At 44.5% G+C, this 17,099-nt stretch overlaps 1 protein-coding gene across 1 annotated transcript in view; it reads left to right on the plus strand.

Moving 5' to 3' along the window:
* RGS6 (regulator of G protein signaling 6) overlaps window positions 1-17,099 on the plus strand; it is a gene marked incomplete at both ends in the record, with an annotated part of 552,225 nt that overhangs the window by 480,453 nt on the left and 54,673 nt on the right. The window contains 2 exons of the mRNA XM_079699184.1: window positions 1,035-1,096; window positions 14,957-15,067. Coding sequence (XP_079555310.1) covers window positions 1,035-1,096; window positions 14,957-15,067 — 173 coding nt within the window. The remainder of the gene's footprint in view (window positions 1-1,034; window positions 1,097-14,956; window positions 15,068-17,099) is intronic.

Raw genomic sequence — 17,099 nt, forward strand, 5'->3', positions numbered from 1 at the left:
GGCATAAACTGTGAGGTGCCTTCCCTTGACAACTTTATTATTGAGTGGGGAAAAGGAAACAGATGTATGGAAAATAGCTATTCTGTGCCAGTTAAGTACACCAAGCACATGGGCATGATGTAGGTGTGAAAGTTGGGTAGGAGATCACTGGAGATTAGCCAAACCAGATCCTTATGGTGTGTGTGTGACCTCCATGCTGGTGCTAAGCTTTGTAGAATATATACTATATTTAAGTTTTCATTCACTTCTGGGTAAAGAAGATGTGGCACATATATGCAATGGAATATTACTCAGCCATAAAAAGAAACAAAATTAAGTTATTTGTAATGAGGTGGATGGACCTAGAGTCTGTCATACAGAGTGAAGTAAGTCAGAAAGAGAGAAACAAATGCCGCATGCTAACACATATATGTGGAATCTTAAAAAAAAAAAAATGGTACTGATGAACCTAGTGGCAGGGCAGGAATAAAGTCATAGACATAGAGAATGGACTTGAGGACACGGGGTGGGGGGAGGGGGAAGCTGGGGCAAAGTGAGAGAGTGGCATGGACATACATACACTACCAAATGTAAAATAGATAGCTAGTGGGAAGCAGCAGCATAGCACAGAGAGATCAGCTCAGTGCTTTGTGACCACCTAGAGGGGTGGGATGGGGAGGGTGGGAGGGAGACACAAGAGGGAAAAGATACGGGGATATATGTATGCATATGGCTGATTCACTTTATTGTAGAACAGAAACACAGTATTGTGAAGCAATTATACTCCAATAAAGATCTATTTAAAAAAAAAAAAACAAGCTATAACACAACACAGGAGAATATGTGATGTAGGCTAAATTGTAGAGTGTGTTTCTTAGTGTGGTAGGAATTTCCAAAAGGGCAACATGGTTGCTGGAGTGTCGAGTTGGAGGGCTGGAGAAGTCTGTCCAGAGGAGGTGTTTGGACCTTGGTAGAAATACAGGTTTTGGGTTCCTGGGATGCAGGGGGGAAAAATTCCAGTTTGGTCTTAACACTTCTGTTCTGCCTTTCCCCAGATAACATTTTTGAATGCACAGATTGACAGGCATCGTTTAAAAATGTCCAAAGTGGCTGAAAGGTATGTTTCCCCTTAATAATATTACTACTTTCTTCTAATTTAACAAAGGAGAAATGTTACAGGGTTATGGCTAACAAGTGTGTACCAAGAGGCAGACCACAGTCATTTCTTAAACTGATGGGTGAAAAAACCACAGACTCTGTGTGAGTACAGCTAAGATAGCAGACCTCCCCTGAGTGATGTCAAGAGATGTTCTGTTGCTAAAGCTTTTGAGGGGGGGTGGCCAAGGGACCTTGTCAATCAAGGAAGAACATCCTTAAAAGCTACCTAATGCACTTTTACCTTCAGCCTCTTGATTAATTCAAATGGAATTGCTCCCTTTTCGGCTATAAAAGGCCCAGATTCACTTTATAAGGGGAAAGAAATTACGTATGCCCTTTGAGGTGCTGGCTGCGCAAACAGGAGGGGACTGGTCCATCAGGAGGCGTTCTACCTCCACACACCATCAACTAGCCAACTGCATGGAATCAACTGTAAAGAAAATATTTGGGACCTCCAGCCTGGCTTCTGCCAGGGCATTTGTGCTACAAGCTGCACCAGGAGCTGCTTCCACCTTGTTAACTCGTGGGAAACTCAATTTTGTCAACGAAACGGTCTGTGTTTGGACTGTCCGTGAAGAGGGGAGACCACCTGGGGAGTCTGTATGGAATAAATCTGAGCAAGCTGCCCCAAGCTGAAGGTTTATTCATCCATATGCTACTGGTAAAGCAATGACCAATATCTGAAAGCTCAAGGGCTTAAGTCGGGTCTTAGTATTTATTGGCTATAACAGTAAAGTGGGTCCTTTAAGCCCACCTCACACACAGGGCTGGCTGTGTGTTCAACCTGTAAGCTTTTTTCTGCTGGCCCCTGGGTTCATCCACATCTTCTTTCTAGATAAATAACAGCAGATTGAGGCAAAGAAGACTCCACACCCAACGCCAAACCGGAATTCACACTTTGCCCTCAGGTGGCCAAGGACATCCCTGGATATGGGCTCGTCTCTTTAATGGCATCTTGTATCTATTCCAGGACTTCTCAGTAGTGTCACGATTGACATTCTGGGCCGAATACTTGTTTGTTGCAGAAGGCTGCCCTGTACATGATAAGATGTTTTGCAGCATCCCTGACTTCTACCCACTAGCTGCCAAAGCCCCACCTCACAGTTTATGACAACCAAAAATGTCCCCAGACATTGCCACATGTCCCCAGGAGGGGACAAAATCGACCCCATTGAGAATCACTGATATTCCCATTTTCCCCAATGCACGTGCTTGTGAACGTTGCCATGGCTGGAGCTCACATCTAGACGAGTGTTCTGGGGTCACAGTTTTAGCCTGGTGGCTGGGGAGCCACCACACCCCACTATCATAATGTGGGCCTTCCAGAGTACAGGCTCTCAGGTTGCTTTTTAGATCTCACTGGTTGCCTTTGTCCCAGAAGAGTGCTTGTTAGTGAGATAGCTGGGAGGACCTTGATTCCCTTGGTGTCATAGCCTGTGAGGAACTACAAGCTTCTTTCTCTGTGAAAAAGGGACAGAAATGGCTGTCCTGGGAGACTGTGAGGGTCACAGCTAGCCTTGCAAGGGCACTTTAAAGTTGGCAGTCCTAGGAGAGCATGCATGCGGGAGCATCTTTCCCTGGGTCTGGTTGCTAGGGTCAGTGGTTTTGAGCGTGATCATCCAGGTGAACGAGGGGGTTAAGCATGGAGATTCCCAAGCCGTCGCACTAGGGAATTGGATTCAGTGATTCCGAGCAGGTCGAGGAACCTGCAGTTTGAATTCTCTGCGGTGGACTGACCAGGTCTCTGAGGATTTGGGGAAGCCACTGCCCACCACTCACAGTGACCTGAGAGCTTACCTCAAAGGGGACACCCAGCTTGGTCTTATCTTTGGGGTGTAAGGAAAGATCCCAAACCAGTCAGCACGAGGGAGGCCAGCTGTGCAGGTGTGCAAGGCGGGAAAGGAGACAGCCACGGTGGGGGACGGGAGCTGGACGCACCTATTGTTGGTTTGTTTACCACGGGGTACCATCTAATTATGCTTGAGAGGCTGCTCACACTGAAGAGATTATTCATGCCAGCCCTGCACTCCTCGCTCTGCAGCTTGAAGCTTTCATGAGTCCCCACCCAGCAGAGACTGCACTTTATTCCCAGCAGCAATAACTGGCAACTTTTCAATGTGACACAAGGCCTTTTCATTAGAGCCACAAGGAAACCCCCAGATAGAGGAGGAGGGAGAGGAGACGGGTGTTAGCAGGAGATAAAGCAGCCTGGAGCCTTGGTCTCTGTCAGCAGCTCTGCGGGGGTGGGGACAGGGAGGTGGCGCTGGCAGCTGGCCTTGGGTGCGACTGCTCTGCTCGCCAGAGGTGACAACTGAGCTATCTCAGGTGGGCACCACTTCCCCTTGATGGATCTGGGTTCCCTGGGCCTGCTCCAGGTGATGGTGGGAATTAGCCAGAGGCCATCAGGCAAAGGACTGCAGCCCCCTGAGAACAGGTGCACATCGTTTTTCACTTAGTTCCCTGAGAACTAAAATTGGGGAAAGGGCAGGAGGGCTGGTGATCATAAAGGTCCAGTTCTAAAAAAGGCAAGAGTCAAGGGTGGGTCAAAGGGTGCAGCCAGACCCAGCTGGGAAGAGAAAAAGGAAACTTTGCAAACTGAAGGAGCAGAACAGAACAATTTAGGGGGTGGGTGGGGAGCCAGTCTTCTGGGTTTGGATTCTGCCTCTGCCATTTTCTAACTGTGTGACCTTGGGCAATTTGCTTCATCTCTCTCTCCCTCTGTTCCACCTCTTGAAAGGGGAGAGAGCAGTAGTACTTAACTAATAGGGTTCATGGGTGAATCCACGGCAAGAGCTTGATCCAGTCCTTGACACAGTGCATTCAATGAATGTGAACGATTGTTATTATTTTCCAGCGTGGTGCTTTGGAAAGGAGCAGAATTGCACAAACTGGGTGTGTGGTGTCCAGAGGAACAGAGGGCAGGCCAAGGAATGAGGCTGGCCCTGCAGATGGCAGTTCTGTGTTAGTGCAATTCTTCCCACCCTCTCTCTTTTCCATCTCCAGCACAGAGAACCCCGCAGGCTGCCGAAGGCTGGCCCTGCAGCCTGCAATCTGTGTGTCTCCCCTGGGTGCCTCCTATGGCACCACTAACCCGGCACCTTTGAGGAAGGAGGGGCCGTACATGAAGAGGTTGGCTCTTCTGCACAGACTTGCTTGGGTCATCCTGATTTCACCTATTTTGTCTCATTGTCCCCATGAGTGGTCAAATGTCCCCCAAACTGCAACATCATGGCAACCAAACTACATTTCCTGGAAGCAGCACAAAAGTCTGTCTGAAATGTCACCCAATTTTTGCTTCAGGAAGTATGGTCCCTGCACACACAGAAGAATTTTCCAGATAAATAATGCTTAACACCTTAAGCTTTTCATTTTAACTATGTTGAATGAAAATATTTCTTAAACATGTCCTTGCCTTCTTAAAGAAAGGACACTGCATTTCAGTTAAGTTTTCTGGATAACTCAGGGTCAGTGTTCTTATTTTGTGCTTTAAAACTCTGTCATTGATCAGAATCAAGTGCCACAAAATGCTTCCCTTTCCCTAAACGGCCCCAGACCATTATGTTCTTTGAGTCTCTATTTATGCTTTTTAGTTGTTGGTTTGTCTTCTTATTCCTGTCAACATGGCTTATCTCCAGTAGCCCTTCTTCCTTGCTAAACAACTCCCATGTCCAACCTGTACCAGGCCAGGTGTATCAGTTAGATATTGCTGAGTAACAAACCGCCTAAAAAAAAAAAAAAAAAAAGCCTGAAAACTGAATGTCTTCAAACAATATGCATTTACTACTGGTCACATGTTTATGTGCCAGTCTGTGTGCTCACATGTCTATGTACACATGTCTGTGTCCGCTGGGCCACCCTCTTCTCTGTGTGCCTCCATGGATTGGGTTGGCTGCTCTACTGATCTTGCCTGGGATCTCTCACATGCTTGGTTCAGCTGGTTTAGGATGACCTCAGCTGGGACCATTGGGCAGTCCTTCTCATGGTCTCCCATCCTCCATCAGGCTAGTTTGACCTTGTTCACCTGGGGATAGTAGGATTCCAAGAAAGAAAGCAGAAGCATGCAAAGGTTCTTGAGGCTTGGAAGTGGCACTCTGACACTTGTGCTGCATTTTATTGACTAAAGCAAGTCACAATCTCAGATCAGATTCAAGGGCTGGGGAAATAGACTCCATTTTTAAAACTGATCTACCACACGAGGATATCAAATAATCAAGTTCTTTCATCTCCACCCTAAAGCAAGAGGAAAGAGTCTTCGTGAGGTGTGCTCTTCCAAATAACAGACAGTGAGCCTTGGGGCATAGAGTTTATTTCATTGTAGACTCTGCTCAGAGCCCCTTTTGGTCACTTATCTTACCTATGTTTCCTCAGTAGTTGAAGTTGCCAAATAGATGAGGTCTTAGTCTTCTTCGCAAGAGTCCTCAAGGGGTCCACTTTTTATTCACCCCAGCCTTACAGCACTGGACAAACCAACTTTGAGAATGCAAAAATCTATATGTTTTAGTTCAAAATTGTCTGAAAAGTCTCTATATTTTGCTATGTTTCCCCACCCTTAGTGGCACTGAGCTCCAGCCTGTCACTGCCTGGATCACACCGTGCTGCCCCACATGGAAAGGTGGCTTTGTGTCATTTTATAACTGCTCCTGTACTCAGCTCATCCTTACCCCATCCCTGGGAGCCATTTGTGCATCACAGCTGACTGCTGAATTGAGTTTTTACCATCACCTTTCTTGAGCATGTCTGAGATCACTGCTGCACCCTGAAATTGGAGCTGGTTCCTCCTCTGCTTCCTGACCCTCTGTGATCATGAAATGTAATTAATGAAATAAGACAGCAAGGGACTGCATACCCTAAGGGTCTATTAAAAGCATGCTAGGGTGATAGAGGTCCGTGAACTTAATGTCTAATGATAGTTTCAGGGAGGAATAAAAGGGGCCCAAGAGGTCATTATGACATTGCTTTTATGTGATTCCAGACACCGCAGGGTCCTTGCTTCTCACGTTAGGTGATAGAAGAGAAACCATCAGAGGTAACACTATAGCCAGGGTGACTGTATCCAGACCAAGATCTAGAAGGGTCACAATACCTGGCCTGGTATATGCTCTTCTTTCTGAGGGGCTAAATTCACCTCCATGGCCCTTCCCTCCTCCCGAGTTTCTCTATTGCATATCTTTTCTCTGGGTGACCCATAATTAAGGAATTATTTCTTCATATTGTCTCTCCTCCCCATCTTCTCCAACATGAAAAAAATAGACGAACGAATTAATGAGAACCAAACTTTCTTCTTCCGGGTCTGCAGTGCTGCTCTGCTTTGCATTCCCTTCCTAATCAGATGCTCTTCCTACCTGGTTCCCTTTTGTGCATCATCATTTAGAAAGTGCATATATCACAGGGGGTGCAAATACATTCTCCTTTTCACCCCTTCTCACATTCAGTCTCCAGGTTTCCTTCCCACTGAGAGGCCCCCAGTTTCCTAAGGAATCCGGTAGCACATTTGTGTTGTATTTCTAAAGTAAGAATGATGGTCACTATCCCACAAGGCTTTGTATTCCATGCCTTTGTTTCCCTTGACTAATCATTTCCCACAGCTGCAAGCCATCCCTCACTGCCCATTTTCCCTGGAGCCTAACTGTATCTTTCCATCTTCCCCTCACCTGCTTTGTAAACCAGATCCCATATACATACTTCACTGTTGGGATGCTGTGTAGGGAAAAATCCAGTCTTCCTTTTCCTGTGTTTTTCCTTTACTCTGAAACTGCCACACTCACAGTACTTTTTGAAAAATTTTTATTGGAGTCTAGTTGATTTACAGTGTTGTGTTAGTTTCAGGTGTACAGCAAAGTAAATCAGTTAAACATGTGTATATATCCACTCTTTTTTAGATTCTTTTCCCATATAGGTCATTACGGAATATTGAGTAGAGTTCCCTGTGCTATACAGTAGGTCCTTATTAGTTATCTATCTTATATATAGCAGTGTGTCACAGTACTTCTGACACCAGATGTGTGGGGATTTTTCTCCTCACGCCAGGCAATTCTCTGACACCAGCTGGGTGTCCTACAATTTAACTCAATTCTGACACTCTACCTGGAAATAGTATAAGATCCCACAAGTTAAGGTCTCAATCCCATAAGACAGCTCCCAGCTCACTTCAGATGCCAGTTATAGTAGGTTCCTGGGTTACCCACAACCTCTGTCCAACTTGGCTAAAAATCAGAGGTTCCCACAACCCGTTCCTTGGGTTTGATTAATCTGTAGAGTGTCTCACAGGGCTCAGGGAAACACTTACTTACACTTACCAGTTTATTAAATGATATGATAAAGGATACAGATGAACAGCCAGACAAAGAGATACATAGGGTGAGGTCTGGGAGGGTCCCAAGCACAGGAGCTTCTGTCCCTGTGGAGTTGGGGTGCGTCACCCTCCCCATGTAGATATGTTCACCAACTGGAAGCTCCCTGGATCCCATACTATTGGGATTTTTTGGAGGCTTTCTCATGTAGGCATGATCAATTATTAATTCCATGTCCAGACTTTCTCCCTTCTCAAGAGAATAGGGGGTGGGCCTAAAAGTTCCAAGCTTCTAATCATGGCTTGGTCTTTCTGGTGACCAGCCCCAGCCAGGAGCCATCCATAAGCCCACCCAGAGTCACCTCATTAGAACAAAAGACTCCTGTCACTCAGGAGATTACAAGGGTTTCAGGAGCTCTGTGTCAGGGACCAGGGTCATAACCCAAACACTGAACAGGGTTTGCAGGGTTTAGAGATGGGAGGGCGCCATGAGCCAAGGAATGCAGACTGCTTCTAAAAGGTAGAAAAGGCAAAGAAATGGATTCTCCCCTAAAGCCTCCAGAAGGAACACGGTCCTGCTGACACCTTGATTTCAGCCCAGCAAAACCCACTTCAGACTTCTGACCCTTAGAACTGGAAGGTCATTTTAAGCCACTAAGTATGTGGCAATTTGTTACAGCAGCCATTAGAAACTAATACAGTACCCAATCTCTCCCTTTCTCTTAGAATCTCAAGAAGATCAAACTGCACATCCTCCTTTCTAAAGTGTGTGCATTTCCAAGCCCCTTGCTGATCAAAAATTCCTGTTATACCCCTGAGAGGTATATATGTAATTCTGATGATTCAATACATCCTACTTCTACCAATAAGACAGAACATTGAAAATACATATGCCCATGTAATTTTACTGTTTCCTTTACAAAGCCTCTAACCAACTTTATTTATGTAACTGTACCTTAACAAAATAGCTTTTCCTCTTCCTACAGTAAATTTCCCTGCTGACCAATACTGGCTACCACTGGCACTGGCTGACTGATTGGTGATCCTACTGACTTGAGCTGCTGCCTTGGTGCAAACTGTCGGGCGTTTCTGCAGGAAGTTCTTAGCTCTTTCTTCATGTGGTCCTCCACTTATATCCTGGATACCTGCCTGGACCCTGCTCTGAAAAGGCAGGACGTAGGGCTAGGTCATAGTAACATCTTCATTCACGCTTAATGCCTATTACATAGTCATATCTTGTGCCCCTGTGTGGTTACAAAATCCCACCTTGGGCTCTCGACCACTTCTCTTGAACTAACATCTCCATTAAATCTCACCACCTCACCTCCAACCACTCCTCTGAATAGCCCCAAATTTCTCTAAAAGAGACCTGGCTGTGAGCCTGTGTTTCATTACAGCTTGTGATGCTCACGGCTGCTCTCTGGCCATTTCAGCCTCTGCTGCCGTAGGCTGGGCAGTGGACCACTGCCTTCATTGCCTTTCCTGCAGCAGAAGGCAGCTGCATTCAGTCTCCTCGAGTGCCCGAGTACAGCTGACTCCTGAATAACTCGGGCGTTAGGGATATGACCATCATGCACTTGAAAATCCACATATAAAGTATAATTGGCCCTCCATATCCATTGTTCTTGGCATCCATTTCTGCATCTGTGAATTCAACCGATCGTGTAGTACTGTGGTATCTACTATTGAAAAAATCCGCCTACAAGTGGACCAGTGTGGTGCAAACCCATGTCGTTCAGGGGTCAGCTATTCTCACCCAGCCCCTTCTGAGCCTCCCCGCTGTCCCCTTGCCCCAGGCGCTCATTCCTGGCTCTGAGACCTGACCTGGCTGGTTGGACCTGGCTTCCCAGGTAGGAGGCGTGGCCACGTGCAAGGTCTAATAAAACATAAGCTGGGGGGTGCGGGGAGGGTCTACTGGTAAAACCTCCAGCCTGTCTCACAGAAATCTGAGGCAGGGTTGGGGAGGATGGGGAGGAAAACTTTTTCCCATCCCTATGTTTTACTTCTGGGAAATCCACTTCTGGTTAAGAAATGTTTTTTCCTCATAACTTGTAACTAACTAGTTAGATGAAGACCCAGCCTTTGCCTTGGGTTGCTCAAGTAGAAGTCCTTTATTAGAGACACAGGGTCACCCGAAGCTGAGGTCACTGTAACAGCCAGAGGCAGACATCCAGGAGGACAAAGGGGTCACAGCTGAGCAGAGCCCCATGGACTACACACTCCATCTCAGATTTTGAGAACGCTGTGGGTGCCCTAATGCTTCATAATCAGGAAAGCCCCCAGCACCCCATCATGCCTCAGACACTCTGGAGCATCTCAGTGTGGCCTGTCATCCCTTGAATAGGATTTAGGTTACCTGCTGCTGGTTTGTTACTGCGTCCATCTGAACAGAGGAGTCAGGTGTCAACTGTGCCTTCCCCATCCTCACATCCAGGTGCTTTCACGTTCCTTGCAGTGGGTTGAATAGAGGTCCCCCCAAAATATATGTGCAGTCCTAACCCACGGAACCCGGGAATGAATGTGACCTTATTTAGGAAAAGAGTCTTTGCAGAAGATCTTGAGATGAGATCATTCTGGATTATCCAGGTAGATCCTAAATCTAATGACAAGTGTGCTTATAAGAGAGAGAAGGGGAGAAGACACAGACATGTCTTCACAGAAGGCCATGTGAAGACAGAGGCAGAGATTGGAGTGATCCAGCCACAAGCCAATGATCAATCACCTAAAGCCACCAGAAGCTGGAAGAGGCAAAGAAGATACTCCCCTAGAGACTTCAGAGGGAAACATGGCCTCAATTTCAGAATTCTAGCCTCCAGAAGTGAGAGAATACACTTCTGTTGTGTTAAACCACCAGTTTTGTGGTAATTTGTCATAGTAACGCTAGGAAACTGATATATTCCTTAATGTGCAAACCCATTTCTTTCAGGAAGAATGAAATTAGCCCAAGTGGCAAAGGGGTAACTCCCCTTGGAGCTGTCACAGCACCAAATTATTGCCTGATCCCTCCTGTCACAGGGCTCACTTAGAACTCCCTTCCCTGTTCATTCTCACCTGAGATGCTGTATGGCTCATACGGATGAAGCCTCGCTCAGGCCAGATGCACACCCAGCAGGAGATTTATAGGACGGTGGGCCTGCGCTGCATGTGGTGGTTGCAGTCATCTATCTCACTGTTCGTGGGTACTTGGAAGACTCTTGGAATGCTTTCCTTTTTTTTTTTTTTTTTTTTTTTTTTTTTTGCCAAATGGTCCTGAGTACTCATCAAGGCCATTATGTAACATATGGTGAACTTGACAAAGATCAGTTCAATGGCTCACCCCACAGCTAGAAGCAAGGTTTTTCAACTTGGACCAGTGCTTCTCCCACCCCACAGGGGGACGGTCCACGCCTGGGACAGTGAGAAGGTTGTGAGGTGTTAGGAAGCCTGTGACCAAATTTAAAACCATAAGTATCACAGGCTCCTTCATCTTCATTTGATGAATAAAATATCCTGTGTCCTGAGCCTCTCAGAAAATTGAAGAACGGGATGTGGTGCTTTGCAGACATTAATGTGCATATGAATTACCTGGCCAATTTTACTACCAATGCAGATTCTGACTCAGTAGGTCTGGGTGGGGCCTGAGCTTCTGCATTTCTTACCAGCTCCCAGGTGATGCCCCTGCTGCTGGTTTGTGGACCACATTTTGAGTAGCAATGAGATGGAGCTGCCAGTGAATTTCTTCACATTCTCAGAATAAGCTACTTGGCCATGCTTGCCCTTTGCAATTCAGTGGCAGGAATTGTGGCTCTGAATCTGCCATTGCAGAGGAAACAGGTGACACTCAAGCTGGTGATGCTTAGGGAAAAGTTTTACTGTAGATCGATAACCATAAAAATATTCATATCTTTGGGCCCAATAATTCCACTTATGGATGTTAATTCTAAATAAATAACCCAAAAGATGGAAAAACCTTTCTGAACAACGGTGTTCTACTATAGCCAGCACTACATATACTAAAAAAAAGAAATTAGAAGTCTATGTCCAATATAAAGCAAATTATTATATAAATTATAATAAATTCATTCCAGATAATATTGTGGATGTATGTTAGTCTTCTCTCCCTTCCCAAAAGTAACATGTCAATAAAGAAATGAAAATGGTATGAACTCACAAGGTCAGCAAATGAATGGATGAACCGTTTCCACATGTTTTTCCAAGGTCAAAAGTATAAAGAATTGGGGAGCATGACTGCAGGCCTCTGTCTCTATTTGTAATGTTGTGTTTCTTTTTATCGGGTGGTGAGTACAAGGGTGATACTCCTACAGTTTTTATGCCTTTCTGAATGCAAGAAATATTTCAAAATTTAATAAAAAAGAAAGTGAATGGGGACAGAGTGAAGAACATTATGACCTCCATGTTAGGGGTGCGAGAATTATAACAAAACCAATTTGCCCAACAAAATCTGGCTTGGACTCTTGAAGGCACCTGGGACAATGGAAGGCAAGAAGGAGGCATGGGGAAAACCCCAGGGGAATGGGTAGTCTGTCTCCGGAGCTTTTGGATCCCTCGATCCGTGCCGCATGAGGAGACCCTCTCTCCCCTCTTACCACCACCATGGGAGATGGGCACTTTATTCTCCAGAGAAACGGAGTCACATCAGCTCAGAACTCAGGCCCATCATATCATGAAGGGCCAGCTGAAAGCAAGAGAATTACTGAGCGAGCTGTGTACTGAGCTGTGGGACCCTCTACCACTCCCCTGTCCTGCTCTCAGCCCTCCAGGAGCCAGCTGTAGATGCCCATGGGTAAGAGGTTGGCAAACTACAACCAATGGGCCACATCCACTCCACTCCACTCCCTATGTTTGCAAATAAAGTTTTACTGAAACACAGTCACATGCATTTATGCATGGATTGTCTATGGCTGTTCTTGTTCTACCACAGAGGGGCAGAACACTTGCAACAGACACCATCTGCTCTGCCAAGACTAAAATATTTACTATCTGGGTCTTGCAGAAAAAAATTTGCCTACCACTGCTCTAGAGCAAAGTAGATATCCCCCGAGGAAGGACTCCAGATCTCTCATGTGGAGCTTTAGTGAAATGACAGGCAAGCTGCCCTGACCTGACAACGAAGCCCATCAGTTGGCAGATCCTGTCCACACACACACTAAGCCTCCAAGCAGGTTTTAGTCCCTCACTTTTAAGCACAAATGGATGTCCAGTGATGTTCCAGACTCTCAGAGGGAGCCCCAACACAAAGGAGTGTGATCAGAACAAACAAACAGAAAAAGGGACTTGGAGGAACCAAAAACTATTCAAGAAACAAAAGAAACTGACAATAAAAATATAGATTTAACATCCTCAGGGATATGAGAAGATATTTCATCCATAAAACAAGAACTAGATACTATGATAAACAAGAGTGAACTCTGGGGCTTCCCTGGTGGCACAGTGGTTGAGAATCTGCCTGCTAATGCAGGGGACACGGGTTCGAGCCCTGGTCTGGGAAGATCCCACATGCCGCGGAGCAGCTGGGCCCGTGAGCCACAACTACTGAGCCTGCGCGTCTGGAGCTGCAACAAGAGAGGCCGTGACAGTGAGAGGCCCACGCACCGCGATGAAGAGTGAACCCCGCTTGCCACAACTAGAGAAAGCCCTCGCACAGAAACGAAGACCCAACACAGCCAAAGATAGATAGATAAATAAACAAATAAACAAACAAATAAATAAATAAAAGCATTTGAAGCCCTTTAAAAAAAAAAGAGTGAACTCTGGAAACATAAGAAAGTGATAGTCCAAATTGAACAAAATAAAGACAAAGTTTGGAAGAACCATGAGACAAAAAGACAGGAGGATGAAAATTAGGAGGGAAAATTTAGGAATATTGGATTATCAATTCCAATATTTAATTTAAAAGAATTATGAAAAGAGAAAACAGAGGAAATGAAGGTTATGAAATTAGCAAAGAAATACCATAAGATTTCTGGGAATTTTTTTTTACCTATGGATTGCCTGTCGTGCCTGGCACAGTGAATAAAAACTACCGGCAAGGGTCATGGTGAAATTTGAGAACATTACAGCAATAAAGAGAAGATTTTAAGCTTCCAGAGGGAAGAGAAACTAAACAAAAGAACAAAAATTAAAATGGATTCAGACTTCTTAACAGTAGCATAACACTGGATATCAAAAAAAGTAAAGCAATGCCTTCAAAATTCTGAAAGAAAATGATTTTTAACCTAGGGTTCTATGTCCAGCACTGTCAGTCAAGTGTAAGGATAAAAGGAAAACATTTTTAGACCTGCAAGGACTCAAAATATTTAGCTCTTATGCATCCTTTCTTAGGAACTACTAAAGGATGTGCTTCAACACAACCAGGAGGTAAAACCAATAGACAGACATAGAATCCAGGAAACTGGAGCTCTAACATAGACGTGAAGGAAGGCCCAGGATGATGGTTTTGCATCAAGCCTATAGAGCAAACAGTCCAGATTCGAGCAAGAGGACTCCAGACTTTGGGGAGACGGCCTCCAGGAGACTGGGAGACAACACTGCTTGATTATCTGATGTGTTTAAGATGTGAAAAATTATTGCTAGATGTTTTACATATTTGTTAGGACACTTGGAAAAGGTAATATGCTACTTAGCTCAGCAGCAGACAGTCTTTACCCAGTTTAATAATGTGGACACTGACTACTGATTTAACAAAAAGTGTTATATTTGGAGGATCATGGGAGGAAATGGTGGAGTGAGTGGGGGGGACTGGTGAGTAGAAAGTTAATCCTTGTCTAAAATTGATAATCAAGAGCAGCTATAAAAACATATAATTTAGAAATATACAGGTAAATGCTAAAAGAAATAAGGACTGAAAGTAAGTGCCTCTGTGAGAAGGGATAGGAGAAAACATTGCTATCGCTTTTTTGTAAAAGAAATCATTTAGTACTATTTTATTGTTTTAACTATCTACATGCATTTTGATAAAATTGAAATTTTGTTTAAAAAGATTATGTGGCTATTTAAATTCTGTGGCTGTTTAACTAGAAAAACTAAGTTACTTTTTGCAAAAATGTTTATAATATGTTAACTCCTTTTGGTCTGCCAGGATTTTAAAGTCTTTACAATAAAGAAGTCCTCCAGTTGAGAATGATGCAGTGGCAGCCTAGAAAAACTGTAGCATCCTTTGTGTGCCCCAGATGCCTTGAGATCTGTAGTCCATGTGGGAGGACGAGACATAGGCAGGCTTGGACCAGTGTATCAGTAAAGCTAGCATAACCAGGGGAGGATGCACCAAGGTTCAGCGAAAGAGTTAAGTGGGAAAAAGATATAAAATGCACATGTATACTATGACTGCAATAATGTGAAAACAGTATGTTCATCATGAGAAGGGAACTCGGACAAATGAAAACAGTTGGATTTGTTGGAAGTGACAGTGAAGGTAAATTGTTTCCCCTTTAACTTGGAATTATGTGAAGACTGATATAATGTTTGTGTAAAGCAGAATACACGTTTTTATAGGAAATCAGTGGCATTCTTGGCTCTGCTTCCCTCCTGCAGCTTAATTGCTTACACAGAACAGTATGTGGAATATGACCCTTTGGTCACGCCAGCTGAGCCGTCCAATCCCTGGATCAGTGACGATATTGCTTTATGGGACATAGAGATGAGGTAAAAAAAAAAAAAAATGTTTTAATGTTTGGGAGTGCGGGGGGCAATGCATGAGATCATGAAATTATGTTACACCCTATCTTAATTTGACTCTTTTTATCAATAGAACAGAAACCCCTCAAGTAACCACCCAACTGGATTCCTTACCCATGGTTTCTACCTCCTAATAGCTTTGTACGTGGATCCTTTGTGGCTTCCCTCTGACCTCTCTATGACCCTGTAGATGTTATGATAACTGGGACAGTCCTTCACATTTCCTAGTTCCGATGGCTGGAGGGCAAGAATCTGTGGGTCCGTTTGGCTTTTATACATTAGCAGCAGCAACAATAATAGCTAGCACTTACTCTGTGCTGGCCACACAGTAAGTGTCTTCCACTGAATCCCCACAACAGGTAAACATTATTATTCTCACAATTGAACAGATGGGGAACTGAAGCACAGAGGAGTTAGTTAACTTGCTCAAGGTCGCACAGCAAGTAGGTGGCAGAGTTAGGATTAGAACCCAGGCAGAGGGCTCCAGAGCTGTGGTTTTCATCACTCTGCTCTTCTGGAATAGCAGGCAGCAATGGTTCCATCCCATAGCTCCTTACCGATGAGAGAAACTAGTGTGTTTACTTAGTAGCTGAGGAACCGAAGCCCAGGGGGACTTAGACCACGTTCATGATTACAAAACGAAACCCAGTGTGGTGTGCCTTTGTACCCTCTGCCCCTCGGCGAGACAACTCATTATTTGTTCTTCATTTCTTTATATCTCTCTCATTCATTTTCATTCTTACTCTTTTTCTGGCTTCTTTTCTTAAAATGGAAAACCTTATAAGAAGTAATAGAGGTCATAGACGCTTCTCATAAAAAGTTCAAACTGTCCAGATGGGCATAACAAAGAAAACTCTTTCTCCCTCCAGCCCCAATCTCATTTTCCAGAAGGAACCTTTGTTAATAGTCCAATGCCATGATTCCCAAACTGCACCAGGGCACTCTAGGCTGCTGCAGGGAACTCACAGGGTTCCCACAGGACATTCTAAATCTTTGAGGGAAACATAGTGATGTTCAACCCATGTCAGATACTGTATAGACGATTAGCTTATGGTCGTTCACCGTTCTCAACATTAGATCACATTACTTTCCTTTCAGTGATGTCATATCTTTGCAAATCTGGGTTTTCAGGGCAGTTGTTGTGATAAAAAGCAAGTACTGGACAAAAATCAACATGGACTAGGAAATGAGGGGGCGGGTCCAGTCTGATTCCAAAGTTTGAGAAGATGTGCAGTACTCCACAGCACACACGCGGTCATTAGGAATGAAGTAAACATATTATTTTTTCTTTCAATTTATATGTATTTCAAATAGCTATTAAGTTCTTAGGACATAGATACATATTACGCTCTTTGACTTTTTAAGAAAAAAAAAAAAAACTGTTAAGGTTTTTGTTGTTGTTTTGGCCCAGGGGCTCCATGAAAAACTTAGTGAGACATTAAGAGCACCATGAACTAAGGAAGAGTGAAAACCGTTGACTTACTGTCTATCCCTTTAGATCTATATGTATATACAATATCATATTCTTTTGGATAACTAGGTCCTTTACGTATACATTGTCCCGTAATTTATTAATTAACAATATATCATGGCAATCTTTCCAGGTAAACACGTATAGATCTGCCTATGCTTTTTTTTTTTTTTTAGAAATTAATTAATTAATTTATTTATTTTTGGCTGTCTTGGGTCTTCGTTTCTGTGCGAGGGCTTTCTCTAGTTATGGCAAGTGGGGGCCACTCTTCATCGCGGTGTGCGGGCCTCTCACTCTCGCGGCCTCTCTTGTTGCAGAGCACAGGGTCCAGACGCACAGGCTCAGTAGTTGTGGCGCACGGGCCCAGTTGCTCCGCGGCATGTGGAATCTTCCCAGACCAGGGCTCGAACCCGTGTCTCCTGCATTGGCAGGCAGATTCTCAACCACTGCGCCACCAGGGAAGCCCCACCTATGCTTTTTAATAGTTACATCACGTCCACTTACATAATTGTAGTGTAATTTATTTAA

Source organism: Hyperoodon ampullatus (assembly GCF_949752795.1).
Source record: "Hyperoodon ampullatus genome assembly, chromosome: 3".
Lineage (NCBI taxonomy): Eukaryota > Metazoa > Chordata > Mammalia > Artiodactyla > Ziphiidae > Hyperoodon > Hyperoodon ampullatus.